At 43.2% G+C, this 26,070-nt stretch overlaps 1 protein-coding gene across 1 annotated transcript; it reads right to left on the bottom strand.

Moving 5' to 3' along the window:
* Positions 1-4,718: 4,718 nt before the first annotated feature.
* Positions 4,719-25,421, bottom strand: stk40 (serine/threonine kinase 40). Its single transcript, XM_079560983.1, has 11 exons — positions 25,220-25,421; positions 20,531-20,657; positions 19,367-19,452; positions 17,467-17,610; positions 13,064-13,288; positions 12,663-12,715; positions 8,749-8,864; positions 7,936-8,080; positions 7,704-7,823; positions 7,521-7,605; positions 4,719-7,434 (listed from the first exon to the last, which is right to left on the bottom strand). Exons 2-11 carry the CDS (start codon positions 20,646-20,648, stop codon positions 7,216-7,218), a joined length of 1,311 nt encoding a protein of 436 aa, XP_079417109.1. The 5' UTR covers positions 20,649-20,657; positions 25,220-25,421; the 3' UTR covers positions 4,719-7,215.
* Positions 25,422-26,070: the final 649 nt, after the last annotated feature.

The raw sequence follows: 26,070 nt of genomic DNA, 5'->3' as shown, positions 1-26,070 counted from the left end.
TCTCTTGCTTTTTTCAAGTTCTAGAATTTGATGATGTCACACTCCCATGTGGCATCTCTGGAATTGCCCATATATGGTCATTTTTAAAAACAGTTAAGGGGGAAAACAATTTTGAAAAAATGTATATTTTCTCTAATTATTCAAAAACTACTGTAACAAATGCTGAAATATGAACATAGTTTATACTAAATAATGATACAAAGACATGGGGAGGTGCAAAATGGTTCAACAGCCCATAAATACATGAATAACGGAGAATGCTAACATGATGCTACATGTTAGCATCGGGCTAATTCTAACGGTTAGCTAGCGCTTGCTACAACTGCCGTTTTTTCACTTCTACTGAACAATCTGTTGTGAGAAAACATCCATATGGGCCTGATTTACACTTGACTTTATTTGTGTGTGATAAATAATTCCACCAGAAAATGGCAAAAAATAGTGGGAAATTGTGTTTCTCTAGAGATTCTATTTTCCCCCTCGGCGAAGCCACGCCCCCTTCTATGACGAGATGCCGTCTGTATCTATAGATACAGTGATTGAAAGAGACTGCTGCTGGAGCCAATAGTATCCTACTTTTACATAATGTATCTGTTTTTCTGTGTTTATTCATATTGTTTAGAGACACCTGTTGTTCAAAAGCCTTTTCTTATAAATGATTTTTATCCATAGAAATATGAATGCCACATCTGTTCAAAACTGGAGAAAAGTGAAGTTTGTATTGGGCATGTTTATTGGTGATTGTTACAGATTAATATTGAGTGTGTAATATTTTTGGCACTTATAATTAGGGATGCACCGATACTAGTATCAAGTATCGGACCGATACCGCATGCTTGTACTCATTAATGAAGTCCCGATACCAGAAACCGATACCACTTGACGTGCATCTATAGATACAGACGGCATCTCTGGAATTGCCCATATATGGTCATGTTTGAAAACAGTTAAGGGGGAAAACAATTTTAAAAAATATCTAAACTTTCTTTAATTATTCAAAGACCTCTTTAACAAATGCTGAATTATGAATATAATTTAAACTAAATAAAGATACAAAGCAAGTGGTTCAATAGCTCATAAACACTTAAAAAAAACTAAGAATGCTAACATGATGCTACATGTTAGCATTGGATTAATGCTAACGGTTAGCTAGCGCTAGCTACAACTGCCGTTTTTTCACTTCTACAGAACAATCTGCTGTGAGAAAATATCCATATGGGCCCAATTTACACTTGACTTTATTTATGGTGGTAAATAAGTTCATATTCCACCAGAAAATGGCTAAAAAGAGTGAAAAAAACTGTGTTTCCCTAAAGATTCTATTTTCCCCCTCGGCGAAGCCACGCCCCCTTCTATGACGAGATGCCGTCTGTATCTATACTTGTAGCTTGTAGACTAGGGGTAAAATAGCGACGAAAACAAGACATCCGAATGTCCACCCTAGTCCCTAACCCCTCATTCACTACATAGGCCCGCACTATATAGTCAACTATATAGCAGGGCTGCCAACATTTCACCAAACTTTGGAGTGAGACTTTGGTCGGTCCCGAGCTGCGGGGCCTTTTTCATGTCGATAGTGTCTCGCAATCGTATTAAATTCTAAGCCAAAAACAAGTATACGTTTTACACGACTGAGCACATCAGGAGCTGCATAATGGATCAGAGGGGGTTTGGCACCATCCCACATGACCATCCGAACGTACTGAAAGTGTGGGAGGGCACCGTGAAGGGGGGTTTGGGGGTCCTCCCCCAAGAATTTTTTATAATTCAGATATAATTTCCTGCAATCTGGTGCATTTCAGATCATAAATAATAATTTTAGCTGGTCTATTTACTAGTGTGAATTTTATTTCTGGGCCCCTTTCACATTGGGGCCTTTCAGCAAATGCCCAGAGACCCCCTTCATCGTCACAGCCCTGCCAAAAGGTACAATGACACAATGTCTCTGTTTCTCTGCATCAGTCATTCCAATTATTACCAACAATAAGCAAGTAGCACAAGCTTTAGATAATATGAAATTTTGATCCCTGTATTTTGCAGTATGTTAGAGCATGCTTGATGATTAAAACTTTGAATATGATTATTCAATATAATACGTTTTCTCTGCCTATCCCTTGGGGGGATAGGCAGAAAAGGGGAAAAAAAACTTGGCCCAAGTAAAAGAAGTCGAGCTTCAACGCGATCTCCGTTTATTATTTCATTAGGACTTTTATTTCTCAAACTCGTTGCCTTATGCTGCTCACTATGAGCTCCTCGTGGGGCTGCAGCAGCAGCAGCGGAGGTGACCGGGGCGGAGGAGGAGGCAGTGGGCGGTGATGTCGCTTCGGAGGCGGCCAAGAGTGGAGTGAGCTGAGTGAACAGGTGGAAGATGTGAGTGTCGGGGCTCCTGTAGCCGCCTCGTCACTCAAGGAACCCACGCTCCTTTTTCTCTCCCATGGCCCGGGAGAGTGCTGGCGCTCTCTCGCTGTTTCCCCGGAGCCACGCTCTAAAACCCTTTCACCGCAGGCAGCGCTCACGTCCCACGGGTCGTGCATTTTTCTCTCTGGACATTCGGACACCCCTACCCTACCCTAGTGACCTCCCTCTCTCCTGGTGCAGCTGAATTGTTTGCCTTTTTCTGCGAACAACGTTGTTTTTCTGGATACTTTTGTACGTCTTCACCATGTTTTTGTGGAGGTTTGGTGGATTTGTTTACCTTGAGAGTCCAAAATGGTCCTGAAGAAAGCAGCTTTTTGAAGGTAAACAAACTGCTAGCTTATCAGCTAAACCCATTTGAGATCTACAAACATCTTCTTCTGAGACACTGAACAGTGAAGAGGCACCAAGAGCCCCCACACCTGCAGCACGGAGGAGGCGTCACAAGAGGAGCTACAGGAAACAACAAAAGGGACCAACGAGGAGATGGTGATAGACTGTGGAGGGAGCTGTGCAGGAGGAAGAGGAAGAACAAGGTGGAGCTGACCAGTGCAGGACACCACGCTCTGAGACGGGGACAAGCCCAGGAGGCGGTGCACCGTTTCAGATGACCAGAGGAGACAGAGGGCAGCTACAGTTTCTCCATCCTCCAAGGTCATGCGGGTGGAGTGGCTGAAGGACAACGAGATCATCGACCCGGCCGAGGACAGGAACTTCTACATCACCGTGGACCACAACCTGATCATCAAGCAGGCGCGTCTGTCCGACACGGCCAACTACACTTGTGTGGCCAAGAACATCGTGGCCAAGGGCAAGAGCTCCACCGCCGTGGTCATCGTCTACGGATTTCCCATCAACCAGTGCTCCTCCTGTGACCAAAACAGTGAAGATGGCGGCCGCGACACAACGATCTTGCACCAAAGAAAAAAAGAGTGGAAAAAGAGTGGTGCGCACTGAATGGGTGCTGCTGCCGGATGCTCTCTCATCGAATGCAATTTCTCCATCTGTGAGATCAATAAAGTATCATCTTATCTTATCTTATCTTACAAAATGGCGTGACCACTATATAGTGCACTATAAAGGGAATAGTGTGGACATAAACAAGGATGAAAGCGTGACAAAAAAATTACAAAAAGCAACAAAAAAAATCACACAAACACTTTTCTTTTCTTTTCTTTTCTTTATTTTTTATTTTTTTAGAAAAAACAGATGTTTCTTGAACTCTAGAAGAGTTTCTGACTCTTTCACTTCTTTGTGAAGTTTATTCCTTAAACTTTTTGTAACTTTTTTGCAGCTTTCTCATCACTTTTTAGTAAAGCCTAACTGGAGAGAATGTGCCCGTTTCAGGTGGGGTTTCAGAGGTTAAAAGCTAATTGAAAACCCATGTCTATAACTGTGATGAATTAACAACATTGTTGTCTCTCATTTCCTTCTTCAGAGTATATCTTTCCAACGGATCTGATCAATCCTTACGGTCTTCTCCAAAGTGTGGACCTGATCAACAGAGAGAGATGATAAGAGATCAAATACCTGTTAATAAAGTACTCTAAAAATGCGAGAAATAGTGTCAGTATTTAAAAAATGTTAGACCATCCCGCTTGGTCATATATAATGTTAAACAGTGATTTTCTACTGGTGGGTCGGGACCCAAAAGTGGGTCATGGAACCATTTTCAGTGGGTCACAAGTGTATAGGGAACTTTTATTCAATATTTTCCATCGGAAACTGCATGGAAACTCTCACTGTGTCATGTTAAAACAAATGTTATTGGGTTGTTTTGATCATAATTTCAGTCTTTATGAGATATCTACTGCCTGTTCAACAAAAACTTGTGTGGAAAATACAATATTTTATACGATTTATGACAAATTCCAGTTTTATTTGGGTCCTCGGCCCTCCACGAAGCAAACTTGCCTACCTTGCAATGTTGCAGAGAACGGCCACTGGGGAAGATTCAAAGATGTGCTAACAGGTCACAATGCAACTCCAGGTCTGTCTATAATGCGAGACATTGATACAAATTAAAAAAGATTTTGCCTAATATTTTGCCCCTTTAACGCTTGCTGGAAACAACTTAGATGCTTTTTCTGTGACATTCAAGGCCTTCATTTATTGCCTCAGTTATTCAGGTCATAGTGGCCCAACATTAACAAATTAACACATTTTTATCAGCCTGCATTTATACTTTTGTAATTCTCTTCACAAAATACCAGCGTCCTCACGGATGTAGTTCCATGAGATTGCGACAGTGCGCCATCTGGTGCCAATGAAATCACATGACATGAGACGATGTGTTTTCCATATCAAAGTTTATTGCTGACATGCATGTAGAGATCTGATGAAGTAGAAAAATATGCTTTTCTTTATACAAACGTGTATTTATCTGTACAATTATGCAGTTTCATGTATCTATGCCCGTGTCTGACCAAGCAGCTTACAGCACATTATCCCACTGACCACAAAATCCATATCCTACACCTGGATTCCAGTTAAAGAAACAGTCAGCGATATTAAGTTACCTATTGTGAGAAAAAACAATAATTAATAATAAAAAAGAAAACTTTTAAAAGAAATTAAAATAAGACATTTACATAATCCAATTTAAGGGAATATATAAATTTCATTTTGAAAAAAAAAAAAAAAAAGTCTTCAAGTCCTTATTAGGGCACGCCGTGCAAGTTTAAAATCATGCAACATTTGACAAAGTTTAACCTGACACACATTCCATGCTATTCAGTCCACTGCGGCCGACCATCACACTCTGGATTACGTTACCACAAGGTACATCCCACTACTTGGCAATACAATTTTGTGTAAGGGGAACGGTTACTAAAATTTACATCAATGAACTATGCTGAAGAGAGGTGTAAGACACATTCACAAATTATTGTTCAAACTGAGCATTCAGCAATTGCTCAAGTGATTATAAAAAAAAACAAAAAAAAAACACCTTTTTGTGTGGTGAACCTATATTACTACAATACTGCTGTTTGACCACAGATTCACATTGTGGCGGGAGATTTTCCCGATGTATTCATTTAATGGCTGAATGTGTGATGAAAGAAGTCATATTTACATACTGACCAGAGGGCACAGCCTCCAGTTGAACTGGTCATAAAAGGAAAGTGGCTAAATACAAAATCCCTCCCAACTTTGAGTATCATTTGGTAAAAAATAAATCTATGCAAAAGTCAGTCTCAATATTAGTGTAGCTTTATCGAGCCACAGGTATTGTGGCAAAAATGGCAAGAACATTTTGATTACAAGAAAAAGGCTGCTACTTTAAATAATTGTGATAGAAACCTAAGTTTTAAAGCTTAGCATTCAGAGAGGGGGTGGTCTTGCTGCGATGAGAAACAAGCCCCATTCTTTAAGGAGGAAGAAAAAAGGTCACAACTGAATAAATAAATCAACATGAAATTACAAAGAAGACAACATTTCAAAAAGTTCATGCAATGATTTCAATATAAATAGGAAGTCTAGATAGCCGAAAGCTAGTACCAGAATGCAAAGGCCAGTAGCAGTACACGGATGGCTAACAGTCACCGCTTTGTAGCTTTGCCATGGTTTTCAAAAAGACACTGCTGCAACAAAATTGAAAGATGAGATTGTTTCTAAGCATGTGTGAGTAAGGATGATGGCCAACACATTCAGCCAAGCCCTGTAGTGGTAAAGCCTGCTCTGAATCTCACAGTGACAGCCACCGAGGCAGGCCAAAAAACTTAACAGATAGCTTACAGGGTCAGTGGGACCATTTACACTCATGGATACGGCAGACCCACCAGAACCATTCAGTTCACATTCAAACACCTGCCCCACTAGTTGAATTGACAGAGAGGAAGGGGGAAGTCGTGATACCTGGAAGCCATTTGATTCTGAATTAGGCTTTGGGTATCAGTTCCTTGGCTAAGAGGATTTTTAAGACATGATTTTTGGCAATATAAACTAACAGTGTCCAATGTTCACTACAAAGACACAGAGGAAGCGATACCATAAATATGCCTTGGCAAAAGGTCAACAGTTTTGTCCCATTCAGTTCTTGGCGTGGTGTTTCCAGGTACCGCACACTAGCTGCCTAGATGCTTTGTACACAGGGATGAGCTAAACACGGAGACAATGCTTTGGTGAATATAAAAGAGTGCTTGTAGACAAGCTTTTATATTCTAATTTTCAATGCTAAAGACAGGGAGAAAATGCTACGTAAGGTAAATATGAGAAAAAGCTTATTCAAATTTGTTGAAAACCAACAAAATGGTTTCAAACAATTATCACTAGGACAGAAAACATTAATGCTTTATGTCACCGGTGGCATCATTGTTACAATCCCTTGTCTCAAACAGAGAACATGGTCTACCAACAGAAGAGAGACAGAGGTAGTTTGGTCTGAAGCTCCAGGCAGGACCGGACTTTTACAGGAGCTGAGTGGAGAGGAGTGGCGTCTATACCATGATCCATGGGGAGCGGAGGGCTGCTACATGTTCCTGGCCCAGAGTAAGGTCCAGAGAAGTGTTCTGTGGAGGATGCTCTTCGGGCAGAGCGCGTGTCCTCAGCTGAGCCGCACAGTGAGACAGTGACTGTACGGAGGCCCAGGACATTTGGTTGAATCTTTCTTCAGGCGTCATGTTTCCGGCACGGCTGCACACATGAAGAGCAGTGTTTCTGGTGGAAGTTCATCCTGTGCTCCTCATATCCACAGCCCTGCTGGACTCACTGCATGGCCTTCACAGCCCTCGGTTCAGATCAGGGCTGAAGGGGCTCAGTCTACTCTGAAGGACCAGAGGCTGAAGAGAACGCTGAGGGCTATTTGCGGAGGAAGCGTTGTGCCAATATGGCAGCGTCCAGTGGGCTGACAGGCGTCGCGTCATGTCCCAGGCGCCTCAGAGGGGGGATGCTACCAAACTGACGCTTGGTAAGGAAACTCTTGGCTTCATGAATAGTGTTCTTCTCTTCAGCGAGGAGCAGCTGCTGCCGCATGTAGTTCTCAAACTCGTACTGTGAAGACTCCTCTATTGCCTTGGCCTGAAAAGTGAGGACAGTTTAAAATGGCTTGTAATTTATTCAAGTCCAGCTCTACAAATGAACAATAGCATGAGAAGGTCACTCACATCTTGCAGATGTTCTGGGTGATTGATCTGATCATCAATATCTGGAACCACCTGCAGAGGGCCACTCATCGATGACACAGACTGCCTGAATTTAACAAACAAAAGTATTTTAGTTTATTTACTTTATTAGGTTATTACACATAAGCTGTAGTTAATAAAGTGTCCAGCAGGTGGAGCTCTTACCAAGAGGCAATGATGGCACTAAGGGACTCGAGGACTTCTCCTGCAGTAAGCCTCTGCTGAGGGTCCAGGACAAGTAGCTTCCGGATCAGACACACAGTGTTCTCGGACACACGGCCATCCCTGCAAGACGAGATCAGTCAGCTTCTGCTATTGACCACTGAAACACTGTAGAGTATGAACAGGCACAGCGCTTTGACTGCAATAATAGAAGGGCAAGAGCACAAGTACTCACTCAGGGATGGAGTACTCTGCAGCCTTGATCTTGCGGAAGAGTTCTTGAGGTATGCTGTCATAGAAGGGGAACTGACCATACAACATGGTGAACAGGACTACCCCGAGGGCCCACATGTCACTGGGTTTACCACGATACGGCCGGCCTGCACACAATGATTTGCAACAATGCTCACTGATGTGTCACAAATGCCAGTTCACAAGCTTTTACAACAGTCAATATCGGACAGTTGTGACTCACAAGGTCTCTCTGTCCTCCATGTTCACTATGTTCAGTAATTCATTGAAAAAAAACCTACACAACCATTCGAGTGCATACAGCTCTGCATTATAATCTGCCATGAGATATTAAATCTGTGCAGACAGATGATGGTGGATCTTAAAAGCGCTATGGGCAGATAGGCAGTGTTGTTACAGTCAGACAGGCGGCAGAAACAGCAGCGGGCAATTATTGTTGAAGCTTGTGACACACACATGCAACCAGAGCACAGCGGTGGGGGGAGGGGTCGAGGCAATGGGAGTAGTTTCCCTGCAGTGAGTCAGAGCATGAGTCACTGTAGCTCTGCTTAATTGCCTGCCTGTCACATTATGCTGATATACGTGCCTGACGTCCTACGACACTGGAGTCAATGGTGAAAAGTGTCAAGAAAATTCATACCAAATAAAAAATAAACCTCCAAATAGTTATGCTGTTAGTGCAACATTGCAGCATGCCTTGGCTCTTTGGAAATACAAGTAAAAATGGACAACATTTTATGCATCCTATAAAGCAATATTTGGAGTCCATACTCATTGAGAAGAATTTTTCACTCACCACTTAAGACGTCGGGACTAATATAAGCCGGGCTTCCTCTCTGATCTTTCAGCAGGTCTTCCTCGCTCACCAGGTGTTTTCCCAAACAGAAATTCGTAATGGTGATTCTATGAGTCCTGTGGTACACAAAAAGGAGAAATTTCAGTACTGCATTACACTTGACATTCATGTCAGGCAAGAAACTGCAAAAAACTGCATGACTGCACAGATCATTTCAAATGTTCACTAACAATGCTGAGACATAATTACTTTAGGATCAAGTAAAGGTGAAGTTGTTTTTGCAAAAACAAGATTCTTGTGTAACACTGTCCCATTTGCATTTTTAGTCCATAAGGCAGACGCTCCCACACAGCTTCACCCTGTAGGGCCTAAACAGCCCGTCTGATTCACAACACACTTTAACTGCCGCACTGACTTGCAACATGTAGTTTACTGTGGCTATCAATCATTGCACAGAAATGATCATGTAAACATTAGCCTATGCGTAGAATAGAAGACTCCACAGCACACAGCACTAGTAGTCAGATGTAGCAGTATCTTAGTTTACTGTAATTCATTAAACTATGCTTAGTTTAGCTGTTGCAGAGTGAAATTAAAAAGAACAGGAACGATGCACATCAGTGTTCTTCAGAAAAGAAGGAAAATAGAAAACCCACACTTAGACAAACATATGACTCAACCTGTGGCTTGGGATAATTGTCTCGATGACTAATGCGGCTTGATCACGGTCTGGCAGTGGAATATATAGAGCTCAAGAAGCTTTAAATGTAGTGTAGACAAATGCAAAACTGTGTGCGCCCACACAAATCACTCCCATGCTAAAGTCGTGAACAAGTACTCAGAGGCACGAGTGCAGAGGCAGACACGAACTGGAGACTGCGTCCTCTGTATCACGCTCCACAGCCACATCCGCTTTCTAAAAAGCCTGAGGTCAACAGCTTCCTCTTTTCTCTCCCACTTTCACACACACGGCTCCTCTTCAGCGTCTGGAGACGGTTCCTGTCAAGAACTGGATCCAATATTGGGCTCTTTTCACCTCTGAGCACGACTAGCAGTTAGTTATGTGATGAGGGTTCAATAAACACAGTGCCTCGTGCTCAAGGGTCGGGCAGAGGTACAGTGTGCGCTCTTCAAGGACTCTCCACATAAAAGCTTCCTTTGTGAAGGAGCTGCCCTTTTGTCCAAGCACATCACGACTGAACTTTCTATTTTTGCACCGGAGATTGGCTAAATGAAATTGCATGTTTGCCTCATGAGGCAAGGGTCCCTGAGGACGAAGGAGAGACCACACCGTGGCAGCTTCCTGGTCATATGACCCGGGAGGCAGGAAACCAGAAACCCAAATGATCCTCATGACTCCCACCATGCAATATTCTGCTGAAAATACACCAGCTGAGGAGGTTAAACACCGGCCACAGACACAAGGAGCAGATTGCATTTTCAGCAAAGTACGGAAGTCAAGACTTGGAAGGAAATGTGTCCGAGGAGAATTTGATATTAGAGAAACACTAGCAAGGCAAAAAGGCATCTAAAATGCATTAACAAATGCCCTTTTACTAGATTTGTTAGACTGTGTGTGAGCCTTAGGATGTTTTCACAGAGGGAATTGAATAACTCTTGCATAGTTTATTGATGACATTGTGCATTTCGGTGAATGACTTCTTAGAATCACTTCGTTTTTTCGGGGTGGAGCGACACAGGAAGCACAAGAACAAGGAAACTGCGCTGAACAAAGTTTTCGGGAAGAGTGACAAAGTGGGAAAGGACGGGCCATAGTCTTCACGCTCAAAGTGAGGCAGTTGAGGGCACATTAGTGCGTTCTGCAGTGTAGCGTAGTGTGAGTCAGCTCTAAGCTATGGGGCCCTTGGCAGACCCCTCCTTTGTCTCCAGCTGGGACGTAGTGTTCCGCTCGTCTGCCCCTCGCCACACCACCCCGCTCTGCACTTCGGGCCAAAACACTCTCCTGTTTCATCATCGCCGCTGCTGCTGCCACTGCTGTGCTGTCTGAGGTTGTCCGCGGTAAAGTGATAAGCCAGGAACGTGACAGCGAGACATGAGTGCGCACATGCAGGTCCCCAATCAGACAGCTCTATCAATGCTGCCGTGATGTCCGATAACGGCTCATCCACACAACTATAATCCAACAGAAAAAGATGGGATTTGTATCATCTAAAGAGTGCTTCAAAGATTTCCACTACATTTCCATTTTTTGAGTTCATCCCGTAGGGCTGGGTACCGTTAAACAACACCAGTTTGGTGTTGAAAAAAAAAAGGTTTAGGTACTACTGATACTGAAATAAAAAGTATCAAAATCTTTATATTCACGTTTTGATGCTGTTGGTCATCAAAATAGAAAAGCAAAAAAAGGAAATATTTGAAGGAAAAAAAATGAAAATTGGAGGAAAAAAATAAATAAAATTGGGGGAAACTTAGGGGGAAAATCTGGGAAAATTACAAAAAAAATTACAAAATGTGGGGAAATAATAAGGAAAGTGTTTTTTCTGCCCTTTTGTAGTTTAAGGAAGTTTCTTGGTTGTTTCACCTCAAGCAAATGATACAAAGGCAAAAAGAAATGAAATAAGAAAAAGGGAATACATTTACATAATTACTCTGTTTTATGGTTCTACAATTTAGCATAGGTATCATTCAGGTATCAGTATCAAAAACCAAGAAACTTTAAAGCACCGGTGTCAAAAAAAAATGTAACGGTACCCAGCCCTATCATCCCGGTTTAAAACATTTCACTTCTGGTCTTCAAATACAACTATATATGAGCATACAGTTCGCAGTAAAAAAGTCACACCAAACAAATATCAAAGCAAGAGCCATCGAGCCCTCCCAATGCGATTTATAATCTGATGACACATTGTAATCTTTTATTCTTGGATAAAAGAGAAGGATTTAAGGAGCAGAACACTGAAAGCAGGCAGGTTGAATATTCTGTTCAAGCTATCATCGATTCAAAAATAATCTGTCCCGAGCTGCTGCTGTACCTTTTCTCTTATTTAGAAGTGGATGAATGCAATGCTCAGGGCCACAGTCAGCAGAGCCAAACATGAGCTTACATTTTCTGGGTCCGGACAGTCCCTCTGAGGATGCAAATCCAACTGCCACATCCCGCTCAACACACACAGACGACGGCCGAGCCAAATGCTTTTGCCTCAGAGAATTCACCATTTCACCTCATGAACATAACGCAGCGTAAACTACACGTAGGCCGATAGGTCCACCTCAGTTCTGTGCAGAGATGGCCCTTGTGACCCAAGCTGAACCGGGCTGTGGGGAGAGATACGCACCATTACTCTGGACAAGGAACAAAGCGGCGAGCCGGGCAAAATGAGTGCATCCAGAAAAGCCATTCACTGGGAATGAATCATCGGCTTTTAATCAACACACGGCACAAGAGGGGCTCCCAGTTCCTGTGACTGATTTCACTTTTGGTCTGAGAATGCGACCCCTGGGCCGGGTTTAAAGCCATCTGGACCATACAAATTGGTAGACGTGGTCTTGGCTGCATTCGCCTGTTGCTACAGAGCGGAGAGTCTGATTCTTGGAGTCATTGGCGCTGAACGTTCTATCCACAAATAAAGGGTGAAGCCCTCGTTCATGACTTTTATACAAGTTATGTGTTTTCATCATCTCATGTGTAATAGGATTTAGCATAGTGACATCCAAGCTAATTGTAATATAATATGTCAAACCAGGCTGTGAATTATTTGTAGTAAATAATAAGCAGTTGGTTACCCATTTCTAAACATACTGTATGCTTCGGGATGGTCATTTCTAAACTAAGGCCCCTCACTTGTGCCCAGACTAAAGCACTTCCTGGCAGAAGCTTAAGCGAGTGAGGTTAGTGGCTGTATAAATGATTGACAAGCCATGGGGAGAACGGACAGGGTAGAGTTTCAGCTTACCGTTTGTTTAGCACCATGTTTCCAAGCTTGAGGTCTCTGTGCACAATATTTTTCTGTCAGCAAAAAGAAAAAGGGGAAAGAAAAAAAAAGAGAGAGAAAGAAAGGAGAGTTACTTAACATTGTGGAGGGTGATTCATGGTTATCAAAACAACCAGTTTGTTTCTAGGAGTGGCGTGTGAGCAGAGGAAATGAGTAACGAGAGATATGAGAGGACATTCTCTGCACTAATCATAATAACAAATCAAAAGCTTAATGCACTCTTCTACACTTTCCCAGAGTGTGTTGTTTATTTGAGGGATCGCGTCAAGTGGCATTTGTCAGGGCTACTTTGAATATTTGGATATTCACTTGCAAGCAGTTGTTTTGGAAATGCATCGTCTTTCACAGCTCGACCCCCTCACCTTATGAAGCGCCTCCACCACGCGCACCACATCGTAGAAGATGACCACGGCCTCGCGCTCGCTCAGCCGCTTCTCTTTGATGACGTAGTGCTGGAGGTTTATGAGGTCGGCCGTCTTGTCGTTGAAGTCGTGAGCGCACAGGCAGTCCAGCACCAGGCAGATGCGCTTCTTCATCTTGCGGATTTTGTTGGCTTCCGTGTCCTCCACGATTTCGTAGGCTCGGTCCTGTGGGAGGAGAAGGGGGGCACAGTTTAGTTTAAGGATTATCTTTAGGGATGGTCCGATATGAAAAATTTCTGCCGATACCGATATCCGATATTTGCCTCACTGGTGTGGCCGATATCCGATATTTGCCGATATTTATTTCAACGTTAAAAATCAATAGAAAGGCTTACTCAAATGTGGTAAAGTTTGTAAATTGTTCCATTATTGGAATGTCTTATGCCTGGGACACATCTCACACCAGGATGAAACAATCATTTTTATTAGAAAAATATTAAAAAGACCAAATGCAATGTTGGAGTGAAATGTAATTTTGTTTTTGGCTAAATATTTACTCAGACCTACTTATTATTATACTTTCACCCATGTCCTCTATTAATGGTAAACACTGACACTGGGAATATGCTAGGCTACTATTTATTGTATTTTTTATTAAAATATGTAGCCTACCATGTTATTTAAGCTACATGTTTTAACTTTAAACAAATCTGATAAAGGACACACAGCTCTGTATGAAGCTTTGGAGTTGGAAATATCATAATGTCACTTTAACAGCACCTTATATGAACTTATGAGGCCAGACTGAAGATTTAGAGTTGGTTTAGAGCTGGCAAAAAGCAAACAGTAGATTTACAAGATTAGCATGAGCTTTGAACTGCACCGTTTTCAATGATAAATGCGCTAACGATCGCAAAAGCGTCTAATTAAATATGCGCGAAAATGCGACATGACATAACGCCTCGTTTTCAGGGTCATTAACATGACAAAGGTGGGCAGAGTAAACGTGAATACAGACATGATCATCACTGTAGTTAGACAGACATGATGACAGAAAGGTCATGTTTACGTGTCGTAGCCTTTAGCCTGTTAGCAGCTATGCTAGCGCTAACAAACAAAGTTATAAATCTGGCGTCAAGACGGAGAAACTTTCGCAACACTCACCTCAGATGTAGCGACAAATAATCCATCAGAAAATGATTCCTGTTAATCCTGACTCAGAATAATGTCCATGAGGCAGTTTTAGTCCACTTTGTTGCAGCAGTAACTTGTGGCTCTGTATCTCTGTGGTGTCCAAGTGTCCGCTCCACTTTGTTTAAACTTAGTAAAAACATACTTTCTTTTGGAGACGTGTGAATTTATGCTGGAGGTTCTTTATTTTTAAGAGCCACTGTTTATTTGAGATAATTTGAATAAATTGTTGCCCCGTCTACACTGCTGCTGCATTCAGGTGCGCTATGACATTACGGTGTAGTAAATAATTCAAAGGAAAAAAAAATCGGCCGATATTTTCCCATATCGGACCGATACCGATATGTGAAAAAAGGACAAATATCGGCCGATAATATCGGCGGCGCCGATATATCGGCCATCCCTAATTATCTTTCCCCCTAGGGCTGGACAACATTATCTTCAACAACAGTACTTTAACGATACTTGGTTTTCGATATCCCGACACCTGTACGATGCTTTTTCCGATACCTATACTAAAATATTTGTCGTCGAGAACCAGAAAACAGAACAATAATGTCAGAGGAGCCCGATATTGTAGGTTTGAAGATCTTAATCTCCAATGTCAGGAAATGTGTGAAAAATGGGGAATAATTTGTGAAAAAAAATGTGGGGAAATAATTAATTTTATTTGTGCAAAAATAGGGAAAAATTTGGATTGAAATTAGGGGAAAATTGGAGGAAACATTGGGGGAAATAGGGGGGAAAAATGTGAATAAATTGGGTAGAAAATGGGGGGGAATAGTAGCCTGGCTAACACCAGACTAAAATCACAAGTGATATTTAGTCTGGGGACCACCAATTCATTTTCTCATAGGAGAGGTGTGGTTTACGATCGTCCATAATCGTTTATTGGGCGATACGAAAAGAAAAAAAAGAGTCTATCATGTGTCTACGCGTAGCCATGGCCAATCGTATCATCGTATGAGATGACATATGACGTACCCGCTGTAAACTTTTGAGCTAAACTATTTACAACAAGGTCTAAAGCTCTGCTGCTGTCATGTTGGATCTGTAAATAAACTTTTTTTTTTAAATCCGTAAATAAACTACAAGCTTCCGTATATCGAATAGCGTGTCATCGTCTTGCCGTCCCTCCTCGTTCTGTGATTGGTTCCCAAATCCATGGGAAAATCTCGGCCATGGTCCCCAGGCTGTTGTGCAGTTCGAAATGATTCGAGCGCACACAGCAGCGTGGCGTTAGCCAGGGTAGGGGAATAGGGAAAATATTACTAATAACAAACAAGCAAAAATGAGGGGAGGATTTTGGAAAAAATAATAAATGGGTAATAATTAAAAAAATGAAAAATGGGGCAAACATTGGGGGGCACATATTTAAAAATGGAAAAAGGACATTTCTATCAAAACTTGTATCTAAATATTTTTTGTCAGTACCTCTTTTCAATACTTTCATTTTTTCATTCCAGTAGTACATAGGGGAAAGGTTTAATTAAGGACACGTCCCTATGCAAACTTACACCCGTGACATAAGCGCCATCATTATCAGAATTCTGCTCGGAAAAAAAGGAATTAATAGATTTATATGAACATTCAGTACAGACAGAGTAAAGTTTGCCCTGGCACTGACTTTCAACATGAGCCATTATGAGAATAGAGAAGTGAATAAGACATCCACCTTTCAAACAAAAAGGTCATTCCTCTTACACCACTTCCACCCGCCGCACAGAAACCCTATTGATTTGTGAATCAGTTTGTTGAATCGAGTTTCAGATGCTGTCAGCACCTTTCCTAGCGTCCATTATGAAGTCCCTTTGTGAAGATGCACTATAATAATCTAATCAATATCTGGGGCTTTAAATGAGTCGGCGCTCAATGCGGCTATTCTGAGCGCAGTGACAGGAGCGGCGCAGACAGGATGTGAGACGAGCGAGACCGAAAGACAGAGAAAGAAAGAAGGCAGATGGAACAATAACACAGTTAAGGGGAGGCAGACGGGAAGACAGGTGAGGGAGGGGGGGGGGGGAGCATTGTGAATGGATGTGGCCCTGAATAGAGAATGACGCCATAGAACTAGAGGCTTTTAACACTGCTCCCACTTCTCCATTGAAGCGGCCCTGATAAGGAAATACAGACAGCTGCTAGAAAGCCAACTCAAGTGCCCGACTGAGCCAGTGTATGTTACTCACAATAAAAGAAAACCTTGCATCCAATATTTGAATAATAAAAATCTATCTTCAAACTTGCACAATGTGACTCGCCAAGTAGAGTTTGCAAAATTGTTCAGTCAACAAGCAATAATGTGGAATACATCTCAAATATTCCACTTCCATCGCCTCGCTCAGGTGGTGTTTCCGGGAAGACCCAGGACACGCTGGAGGGACCGTGTCTCTGAGCTGGCCTGGTGCCGCCTCGGGACATTTCCCCCTCCCCAGAACAGCTGGAGGAGGCGTGTGGATAGGAAAGTCTGGGCACTTCTGCTCAGACTGCTGCACTCCGTGACATAGTCCCGGATAAAATAAAGGGGCAGAAAATGGATGGATGGACATCTCCAGCATAAAAAAAAAAAGTTTCCTCCCCATCCCCCAGAATACAAGTTGGCACAGCTGTTAGTGCTCGTGCCTCGCAGCAAGGAGGCACGGGTTCGATGCCCACCTGGCCTTTTTGTGTGGAGTGTGTTGTTCTCCCCGTGTCTGCGTAGGTTTCCTCCGGGTACTCCGGTTTCCCATACCACTAAAAACATGTACAATACATTCTCTGGGCCAGGAGAAAAATACATTCTTAAAAGAGATTCTTAAAGCTGTACTTCATTTTTTTTTTTCTAGTTATGGAATTAAAGTCATTTTGTCTTCCTTAAGTATATTGTAAACTCAGACATTTGTGGGGAAAACACTGTAGATCCAATAATAAATCATTTCTCTCAATTTCATGAACTTGCAGGCTAGTTTTCTGGCATTCTTGTGAAAGTGACCCTGAAAAGTGACCCTGCAAGTTGTGAAATGTGCTTATAAACATGTCCCTGTGAAGAATTGGGATGATACAAATATGTGAGGAAGATTAGGGTTGAGTTTGTGCCCCCACCAACATTTAGTGGGACTTTCCTGGTAAAATAAAGGTAAAATAAATTCAACTGCGAAGACCTCAAAAATCATGTGCTAATCTTTATCTAACAGATGTTGCAGACGTTGGTGAGAGTTCCCATGATGGGCTTGTACCTGGAAAAGGCCGTGATGGTGGACCACACCGTCCTGGTTGTGCAGCAAAGACAGCAGAGAGAATTCTGTGTGCAGCAGCATCTTCCCCTGTCGCTCCTCCTGAGTCTCCCCGGCCGAATCCGCCCGCTCCTCCAGTGTCAGGATCTGCACACAACACAGACAGAGCGCAGACGGAGCGCAGACGGAGCGCAGACGGAGCAGACGTCAGGTCACGGCAGCGGATTTAGATTTAAGAACAAAGAGGTGGTTTCAAATCCTATGGGATCATTTACAGCACATGAACTTTGCCGTGTGCACTGCAAAAAGCATTTAACTAGATCAGTATAAACATCTCAATTTGAGCATAATAATCCAAATTTTAGTTGTTTTGACTAGTTAAGACTAGTCTTGGGCATTTGTCCTGGATTATTTCACTTGTTCTGAGATGTTTCTGACTCGTTTCGATACATTTCGTCCTTATTTCAGGTCATTTTCTTTGCCAATGGGGTAAGAAAATTGGTCTTATCTCATTGGCAATTTTACTTTATTTCAAGCGAGATTTACCCTAGAACTGGTCTGAAATGTCCTCAAACAAGCAAAGTAAACTCGGTCCGATCAGGAAAAGTGTCTAAATGAGTGAAACCCGCTCAAAACAAGATACATTTCCTCAATTCAAGTCATTTAAGCCGATGCTTGATATTCACTTTTTGTAGTATGGGTATTCTTACAAAGGTTAGTAGAGCTAGGCAGCCTTCCCCTAAGGCTATGTTTGTGTAAGCTCTCAGTCGTCCAAGAGCTTTCCATCGTAGAAGCTTTCAAAGCTGCGAGACTGTTGTTTCACCTTTATATCCAAGAAGCCTCTTCGTGCTCATCTGTTCAATCTCAAGGCAACTCTACTTTACTTATGAGCACAACCCTAGGAAGGTTGCCAACAAATGTGTTAAGTGGGAGATAAACTGAACTGCAACAGCAAATCATCTGCATAATTTGTTACTCAACAGAAGAGACTATTCATTCATTGGAAAAATACAACAAATTGCTTCACTTACAGCATCTTCTGGATATCACTGACTTATCAGCAGCAGAACTAAGCCGAAAATGACCGACTGAAGAGAGTACAGTAGCCCCCGAAATAAATCTAATCCATATTCATGGTTTAGGTTAGCAAGTGCCAGTTCAGCTTTCCTAGAGCGATCCGAAATCCTGAGGTAAACAAGCAGCGCTGCAGACAGTGAGGCGCTGTAGTCATGTGTGAGAGGGGGGGGGCGGGGAGGGGGGGGGGCTGTGCTATGACTCACTGCACGGTCACAGGGGTTAAAAGTCGACATTCCAGGTGGGGCGCCACCTTCCCCTGTCCCACTCCACACTTCTACAGCCCTCCCTTGTGTTACAGTCGACGCATAGCCCCCAATAAACAGATTAATGGCCTCGGCTTCGTCGCTTGAGCCACAATGCGACAGGGGGCCGTAACATGGACACAAAGGGAAGGTCAAAGGTTCGTGCGTCTCTGGGCAAATATTGAATGAGATGGTTCTTTTAGTGAACCGTGGACAATTTCGGCAAAAATATCCAATTGTGATTTTCATGGCAAGTAGAGAAAAGACAGTGAGATTCGCGAGACGGACTGAAATATGAACCGCTAAACTTATACAAGGTTTGTAGAGATCTTGGGCATTGAAGACAAAGTATGAGAGGTGAAACGTCCAACTTCATCTACATTGGAAAACTCCTGCACGACTGACTGTACACAAACATACAGGATGAGCTGGTTTCGTACAATACATCGCAAAGGATATTGCATGCCGCCCAAGTGACTGCTGCCTGTGCGTTTTGTTATTGCATACAACATACTGCCCCACGTCGACCACCAGAGGGAGAAGATGAACTGCCAGGAAGGGCGCACGGAATCATCCAGACTTACTTTGAGCTGGTAGAAGTCGTCGGTGCCGTCCTTGCGGGCCAGACATTGCACTATGCTGGGCACGGGTGAGTTGCCCAGGCGAGGCCCTGCATGCATCGAGGAAAAAAACAACAACAACAGCTGCATGAGCAAAAGGCAAGGCTGTGTATAAACGCAACTGGAGTGTGTTCTGTCGCTACAACTCATTACAGGCAGCGTGTGCATGCGCCTATTAACACCCCGCGCGTAACGTTTTCTTTGGCACTTCCATTTACAAACAGTCGTAGTGGAGAACGGAACGGGAAGAGAAGCGGCAATAACGAAGCATCCCTTGATTCGGTTTCTGGCCAATGTCGTAGGGATCAGCCAAATTCCTCACATTCTTGTCTGAGGAGAGTGCGCACAGACGGACACCCCGCAACTTTCCCTCGTGCATACAAGCGCCTTTATGGATGTTTAAGCCAATTGTTTTATTATTATAGATCTTTACAACAGAGGATTGGCCAACAAATTGTCCCCTTTGTTTGATTATGGTCAGGTCAAAGCTGAGAGTGAGTCATTCATGAGCAATGGATAAATATGGCTATCAAAGCTGACAAACAGGTTACCTTGATATCATTATGCCGCTTTGTGACAAATTGGTTACACAGCAGGTACATAGCATTTCGCTTGTTAACATAGTTTAGCAAGTGATTCGAACAACATTTTGGTCACGAATCTGGCATACGGTGTGTTTTCAGAATCAGAATGTTTTTTTATTGCCATTGTCAGTGAGCAGGTTCACAAACAAGGAACTTTTTGTCACCGCAAACGTGCAACATGAAACGTGGTAGAGATACATGGTTTAGGGCATGCATAAAATAGATACAGATGAAAAAATATGATAAAATAACAATTTAATACAATGGATTTACATTGTACAGATGCATTGATGAGTGTGGACACACAATAGAGCAGTACAAGCGACTGGAACGGGTTATTATGTGATCATGAGTCGGAAACAGAGTGATTAGGTGCTTTTTTTAGTGTTTGCATTACATGATCAGGAGAACAATGTGTTCATAAGTACAGAGAACAAGAGGTTAGTTATGGAGAATATTACTTATGCATTTGTGTCACAATCAAAACAACCATGCATGCTGCTGCTGCTGCACACGGGCTACTATTACTGCACACGAGGCTTACCCAGAATGAAAGGGCCGGCTCTCTTGGCGTTGTTGCCGGATATCCCGGGACACTGCAGCTTACTGGCCCTGCCCGAGCTCTCTCCAGCCCCCCTCTCCGACGAGCGGCGTTTGGACATACTGGAGCTCTGCGGCGAAATAAATCTGATTAGTTTGAAGGGATCAAGACAGCCGGCTTCCAGAGTTTACTCCATTCACGTTGATTGACACATGCTGCAACCGGTGCCAGGAATAGCGGCGGTAATCTCTGGCCGAACAATGGAAATGCTTAAAAATAGAGTAGACCGGAGCAGGAGTCGTCCCACGCTGGTCAACAGAACACTACTGATTAGTGGTGAGAGAGGGAGAGCACAAGTGAATGGAGGTAAACTTCAGGGCAGCTCCACCTACTCAATTTGAAATCTCCCTCCCACACATTTAGCAACACCTAAGTGTGTGAGGCCATTACAGCTCCATTCAGAGTGATGGGCCGCTGGTGTGAGGGCTAACACCTCGCTTTCAATTACAGCACACAGGCGCAGTCACGACCAGGCCGCTATCTGCAATTTAAATGCTTGCTCTTCTTCACGTGTAAATGCAACACACTCGCACCCAAAACAAAGGGTTCTAATTTAGTTCCCAAAACAGCGAGGCATCCGTGGCTTGTAGAAAGCTTAATAACAAGGTTGGAAAAGGTGGTATTACGATATTAAAACTGAACCCATAATTCCCTATAATCTCAGATCAAGGCATTTCTTTACATTGGGTTTCAAATTTATGATTAATAAAGCCAATGTGTTTAATCAATTAACCAATAGTCATACATTTTACATGAATTGCACATAACTAATAGTAATAGATAGTAAATTACATAGTTCATTTTGCACCATTTTAATATTTCTTTTTGTTGTGGTTTGATGCAATTCACTCAAGTCATGCAAGTGCTGCTGTTGCACATTCGCAGTAAGCCAAGAGTTCAGAAAATCCATGGCTCTTAATCTGCATGTTTTATCTGAAAAATCTGCTCAGGCGGCTTATCTGAGCAGGCCCTCCTCTGAAAGGACTATGCATGTTCCGACACGGCTGCAGAAAGGCATGCCCGGCCTTTTGAGCATTTGATAAGGAGCAAGATTCACATGCGAGCAATCCAGTGACATGTGTGACGCACCAGTAGACAAACAGTTCCAAGCACCTCCCAGCAGTCACGGAGTCAGAGGTATGCTTTTGTTTACTGATACTACGTTCCTATGTGATGAAACTCCGCAGTTTCCCGTAACAGGGAAGTAAGGCCTTGAACTGAAAGTATGATTCATCCAGCTGTCCTCAAGTTTCTATTGGATGGGAATCCTCCAATATGTCCGAGCGATGAGGGATATTTGATCACTTTTGATTATGAAATGTTTCTGAGCTGAATGACAGATCTGCTTGCTCTACAAGATGGTGAATCAGAGAAAGAACATTTGAGCTATTCACAATTTGACAATGACTAGGAACAGAAACGTATGTCACAGAAACCAAACGAGCCCCTTAATAAAAAAATAAATCTAACTTTCACATAACAAAGCAGTTATGAAAGAACTATCGCTGAAAGTTAACAGCATTGCTTTGGTGATGTTGGAGAAAGCTCTTCAAAACTCAAGTCTAGCGCTTAGGATAGACAAGTGATGACACATTCTTTGTCTCTCCGCCTCCTATCAGCAAATTTGACTTAAAAGATCAGAGTAGAAAAGGGCAACAGACTGACACAAACCTTTTGCTTTAAAGAAGCCTTAGCTACAGCAGCTAATAACACATCATGTATGCAGCTCGAACAGGGAATAACATCCTCTGATTGAGCTGAAAACAAGTGTGTGTGTGTTGAGTGCAATAAACACATTGACAAATATTATAGGCCTTTTTTTTAGACAATTTTTGAGAACCATAACAATCCTCACTGAGCTAAGGCAGTACATTACACAACTAACATCATTTTAAATCCAAATTACTGCACTAGTGTGTACTTAAAAAACTAAGTGTATTGGTTAGTTTCTTGTCAGAGACCAGGCAGGACAGTTGGCACTCTGTCTGGTCTGATATGCGTTCTCACTTCCATGAGGCTTTTTGTGATCCTACACAGTAGACAGTGTCATCGCTGTGTCTCTCGCCCATCTGTCTCCATCTCCACTAGTCATCACCCGCTGGGTCGATGAGCTGAGGCTTCTGTGGCAGCATTTGTGGCACGAGCTCTCGTGACACCCGGGTCACGATGGCACTAATGGTGTAAAATCAATGTTAAATTGAAAATGATACAAGCCTCTCGGAATTTAAATGGTCCTTTGGAATTAAAAATGCCACACCATGTTAAAATGCCAATGTTCTCAAGAATATAGCGCTTTTCCACCAACATTAGGCATCCAAACAGCTTTATCAACAACACTGCCTTCAGAAAAACAAACGTTCTCTGCAAAACACCTTTCAGAAAATGTGGGATCCATACATATTCTTGCAGTAACAAAGCCTGTCCATGGAAGAGACCAGGGACTGAGACCTCTGTACTGTTGAGTGTTGCATAATATTCTGTCATGCAGCATATCTGGTCGGTCACTTCTTTGGCCAGTGTGTGTTTAGTTGTTTGTTTCAAACAAATATTGTTGAAAAACAACACATAATTTAATGCTGAAATTGGTCATGTATTTGTTTGGGTTCAGCACCTGCTCCAGAACAAACTGGCTGAGAGTGAATCTTGAGATTCTTCTCACCATTAATACATATTAGGGATGCAACGAAAACTGAAGGTGCAAACATTTTAAAATGAGGTTGCAATCCACCCTTTGCATCCCACTAGAGCTGGGCCTGTGTGGAGTCCACGAAATGTGTCACAAGAGGTGTAAGGGTCATGTGAAGCTGTAGAACAAATATAATGATTTGCTTATAATGCACAATTGCAGCTGATTCCAGGTTTTCCAGACTGTGTGTAGAAGACAAACCCGCAACTGGGCTGAACAGTTTGCTCCTCAAAAAGGAATGACTACAATATTTTAGTCAAAAAGCTAAAAGCCGACAGAATGAGAAGAAAATAGCTTTAACATTTGATAGTAAACATTGTGGTAACCCGCTGTAGACACTGCAAGTCACAGAACAGCATGTTACCCATCTCTTTGTACACTCAAAGTACAGAGAAAATAACACGGACCGAGCTTGAACATGACTCATGAAATCCATTTACAAAACATCAGAGCTAATGTATCCTGAGCGATGAATCTACCTATCAACTGTAGCGCTGCTGACCCATCCCCGAGTCGCTTCAACACATGTGAAAAGCAAAGGTCAGCCTAACCAACCATTGCATGATGACCCAAATGACATCAGCGCAATGACAGCACACTTATCCCATTCTGATGCTGCACAGACTGTCAGACTGGCCGTGTGACTGAATCGGAGGGAGGCAGAGAACAGAAACAGCCTATGAATCATATCACACAAAAAAAAGGAGAGGAGACACTGCCAGTGCCCACCAGAAATGTGGGCTCCTGAAATAGCAACTGAGCAAAATAAAGGTGCATAGGTGTTTCTAGATCCACCTACCCGATTCACAAACGCTGCAAGCGGCCTGCAGACCTAAAGAAACGTAGGTGTTAAGTGGTGAGAAGAAGTCGAGGCTTTTGAGCTCACACGAGAACAAATATTGTAAATAATAAATGCGGTTGTAAAGTGCGTAAAGGACGCACAAAAGGGTCATTTTCGGCTGTGGTTCAGTCCCCCCCAAATGCCATGCGCCCGTTTTGTAAGCAGTTGTTTACTACCTTATATCGGTGACACCGTCCTTGACCGCAAACGTGGTCGGTGCCAGTGGACGCGAGGTCACATACTTAATCACTGCTAGACGATAATCGCTCCACGACACGTTACGCACCGTCTGTCACGCGTTTGCGGTGCGATTTCGTGACTGTACTGCTTGGATATTATTCTTTATTAGCACAAAAATGACAACAAAGCATATACTAGTGCGAGCCCCCCCCGTCTGCAGCTGAAAATAACATTCCAAATAAATCACAACAACATTCTTGACTCTGACGCGCGGATGATTTTTACGCATTTTTCCACCTCAGCGTAAACTTTTCAATTTCGTGTGCGACATCCTGCGACTCTTTTATTACACATTAGGGGGGGGGAAAAGCGCGAATGTAGAATTGTGTTGGATTAAGAGTGAGTGAACCTCGTGCCTCGGACTGCCAGTTGGAAATCTTTCTAGTTGCGCAAAAACCTATGCTGTGCCAGAGTGTGCAGGCACATTTCAAAGCGGTCGCGTCAAAAGTACACACAAAAAAATGAATTTCCTTGAAAGCATAAGCCGCGTTGTGTTGCATTAAAAACCAGGTTAGATTGTAGCAGCTGAACAAAGCTTTGTGGGGGAATATCTCGGCTAAAGTCGCCGGCACACGCAGCCACACAAAGGAGACGGAGTTGGGATCTCCGCTGCAAAGTACAAAAGACAAGCGGCTGGAAGAGCTCCTGGTGCCGTAAGGTCACTTTTATACGTGCCATGTGGATTTGAACGCCTTTGTTGCCGGGCTGCATGTGCTAATCGAAAGCGAGCTAGCAGCCGGGAAGGGGGGGGGGAGGCCATTTAAACAAAGTGGGTAACATTACAGCTGGGCTAGCCCGTGCCAGACAAGCCTGAGATAGCAAAGCGCATACTAGTCGCCACCACCGCCGCCGCCGCCTCGCTTACCTCGGAGCCTAAACCGCCGGCCAAAGTCTGCGCTGTCCCCGTCACACGGTCGACATCGCGTCGGGGGTTCGGGGCCGCGCGGCTCTCACAGTGGGCTGGTTTCGCGTTGTTCGCCTCGGTCGCCGAAATGAGCAATTAAGGAAAAGCCTCCGCTCTTCGCTGATCGCATCTTTCCACAGCGACAGCACCACCTGACAACGGAAGTGACGCACACGAGGCTTGACGGACAGCTCCGGTCGGCCAATGGCGCGCGCACCCGTCCCGTCCCCCCGTTCTCCGGAGTTGGTTTCGCATCGATGATGAAATTCTTTTGCATAATAAAAAAAAAAAAAAAAAGTTGCCAAACGCCACAGCATTACATCATGGTTTGCAATTTGACAGTAGTAGCGTGAATTCACCCTCCTCTCCTGTCCGTCCCGCTGCAGTCTGTGAACATGCAAAGGCCCCCCTACACATGAATGCTGTCTGTGAGGTAGTGACAACCCCTTTTAGTGTGAGTGATCTCAATAAAGATAACAATCTCGAAAGTTAACCCACTTGTCCCAGTTTCAAATATGTGGGCAGAGGAAAAGCGGTTCCAACTGCTTTATAAAGACGCACTAGTGTAAATCCAACACCGAGCTCATGTTTAAGTGCATTTCATTGGAAAAATATGCCAGAATAACAGCACTACATCACATGACAACCTGGCATAGAAGACTTTTTTTTTTTTTATAGCTCAGATGACATTGGCACAAGCTCTGGTTTCTGTTTGCAGTGTTTGTAGGCCCTGGGCTTTATCCATGCACAGCACTGTTTGCTCCGTTGCCAACGTTAGAAAGACCCATAGAGACATAAAAGACCTCACCAAA

Source organism: Gobius niger (genome assembly GCF_951799975.1).
Source record: "Gobius niger genome assembly, chromosome: 8".
Classification (NCBI taxonomy): domain Eukaryota; kingdom Metazoa; phylum Chordata; class Actinopteri; order Gobiiformes; family Gobiidae; genus Gobius; species Gobius niger.
The sequence above is the reverse complement of the archived record's forward strand: the minus strand, read 5'-3'. Positions and strand labels throughout refer to the sequence as shown.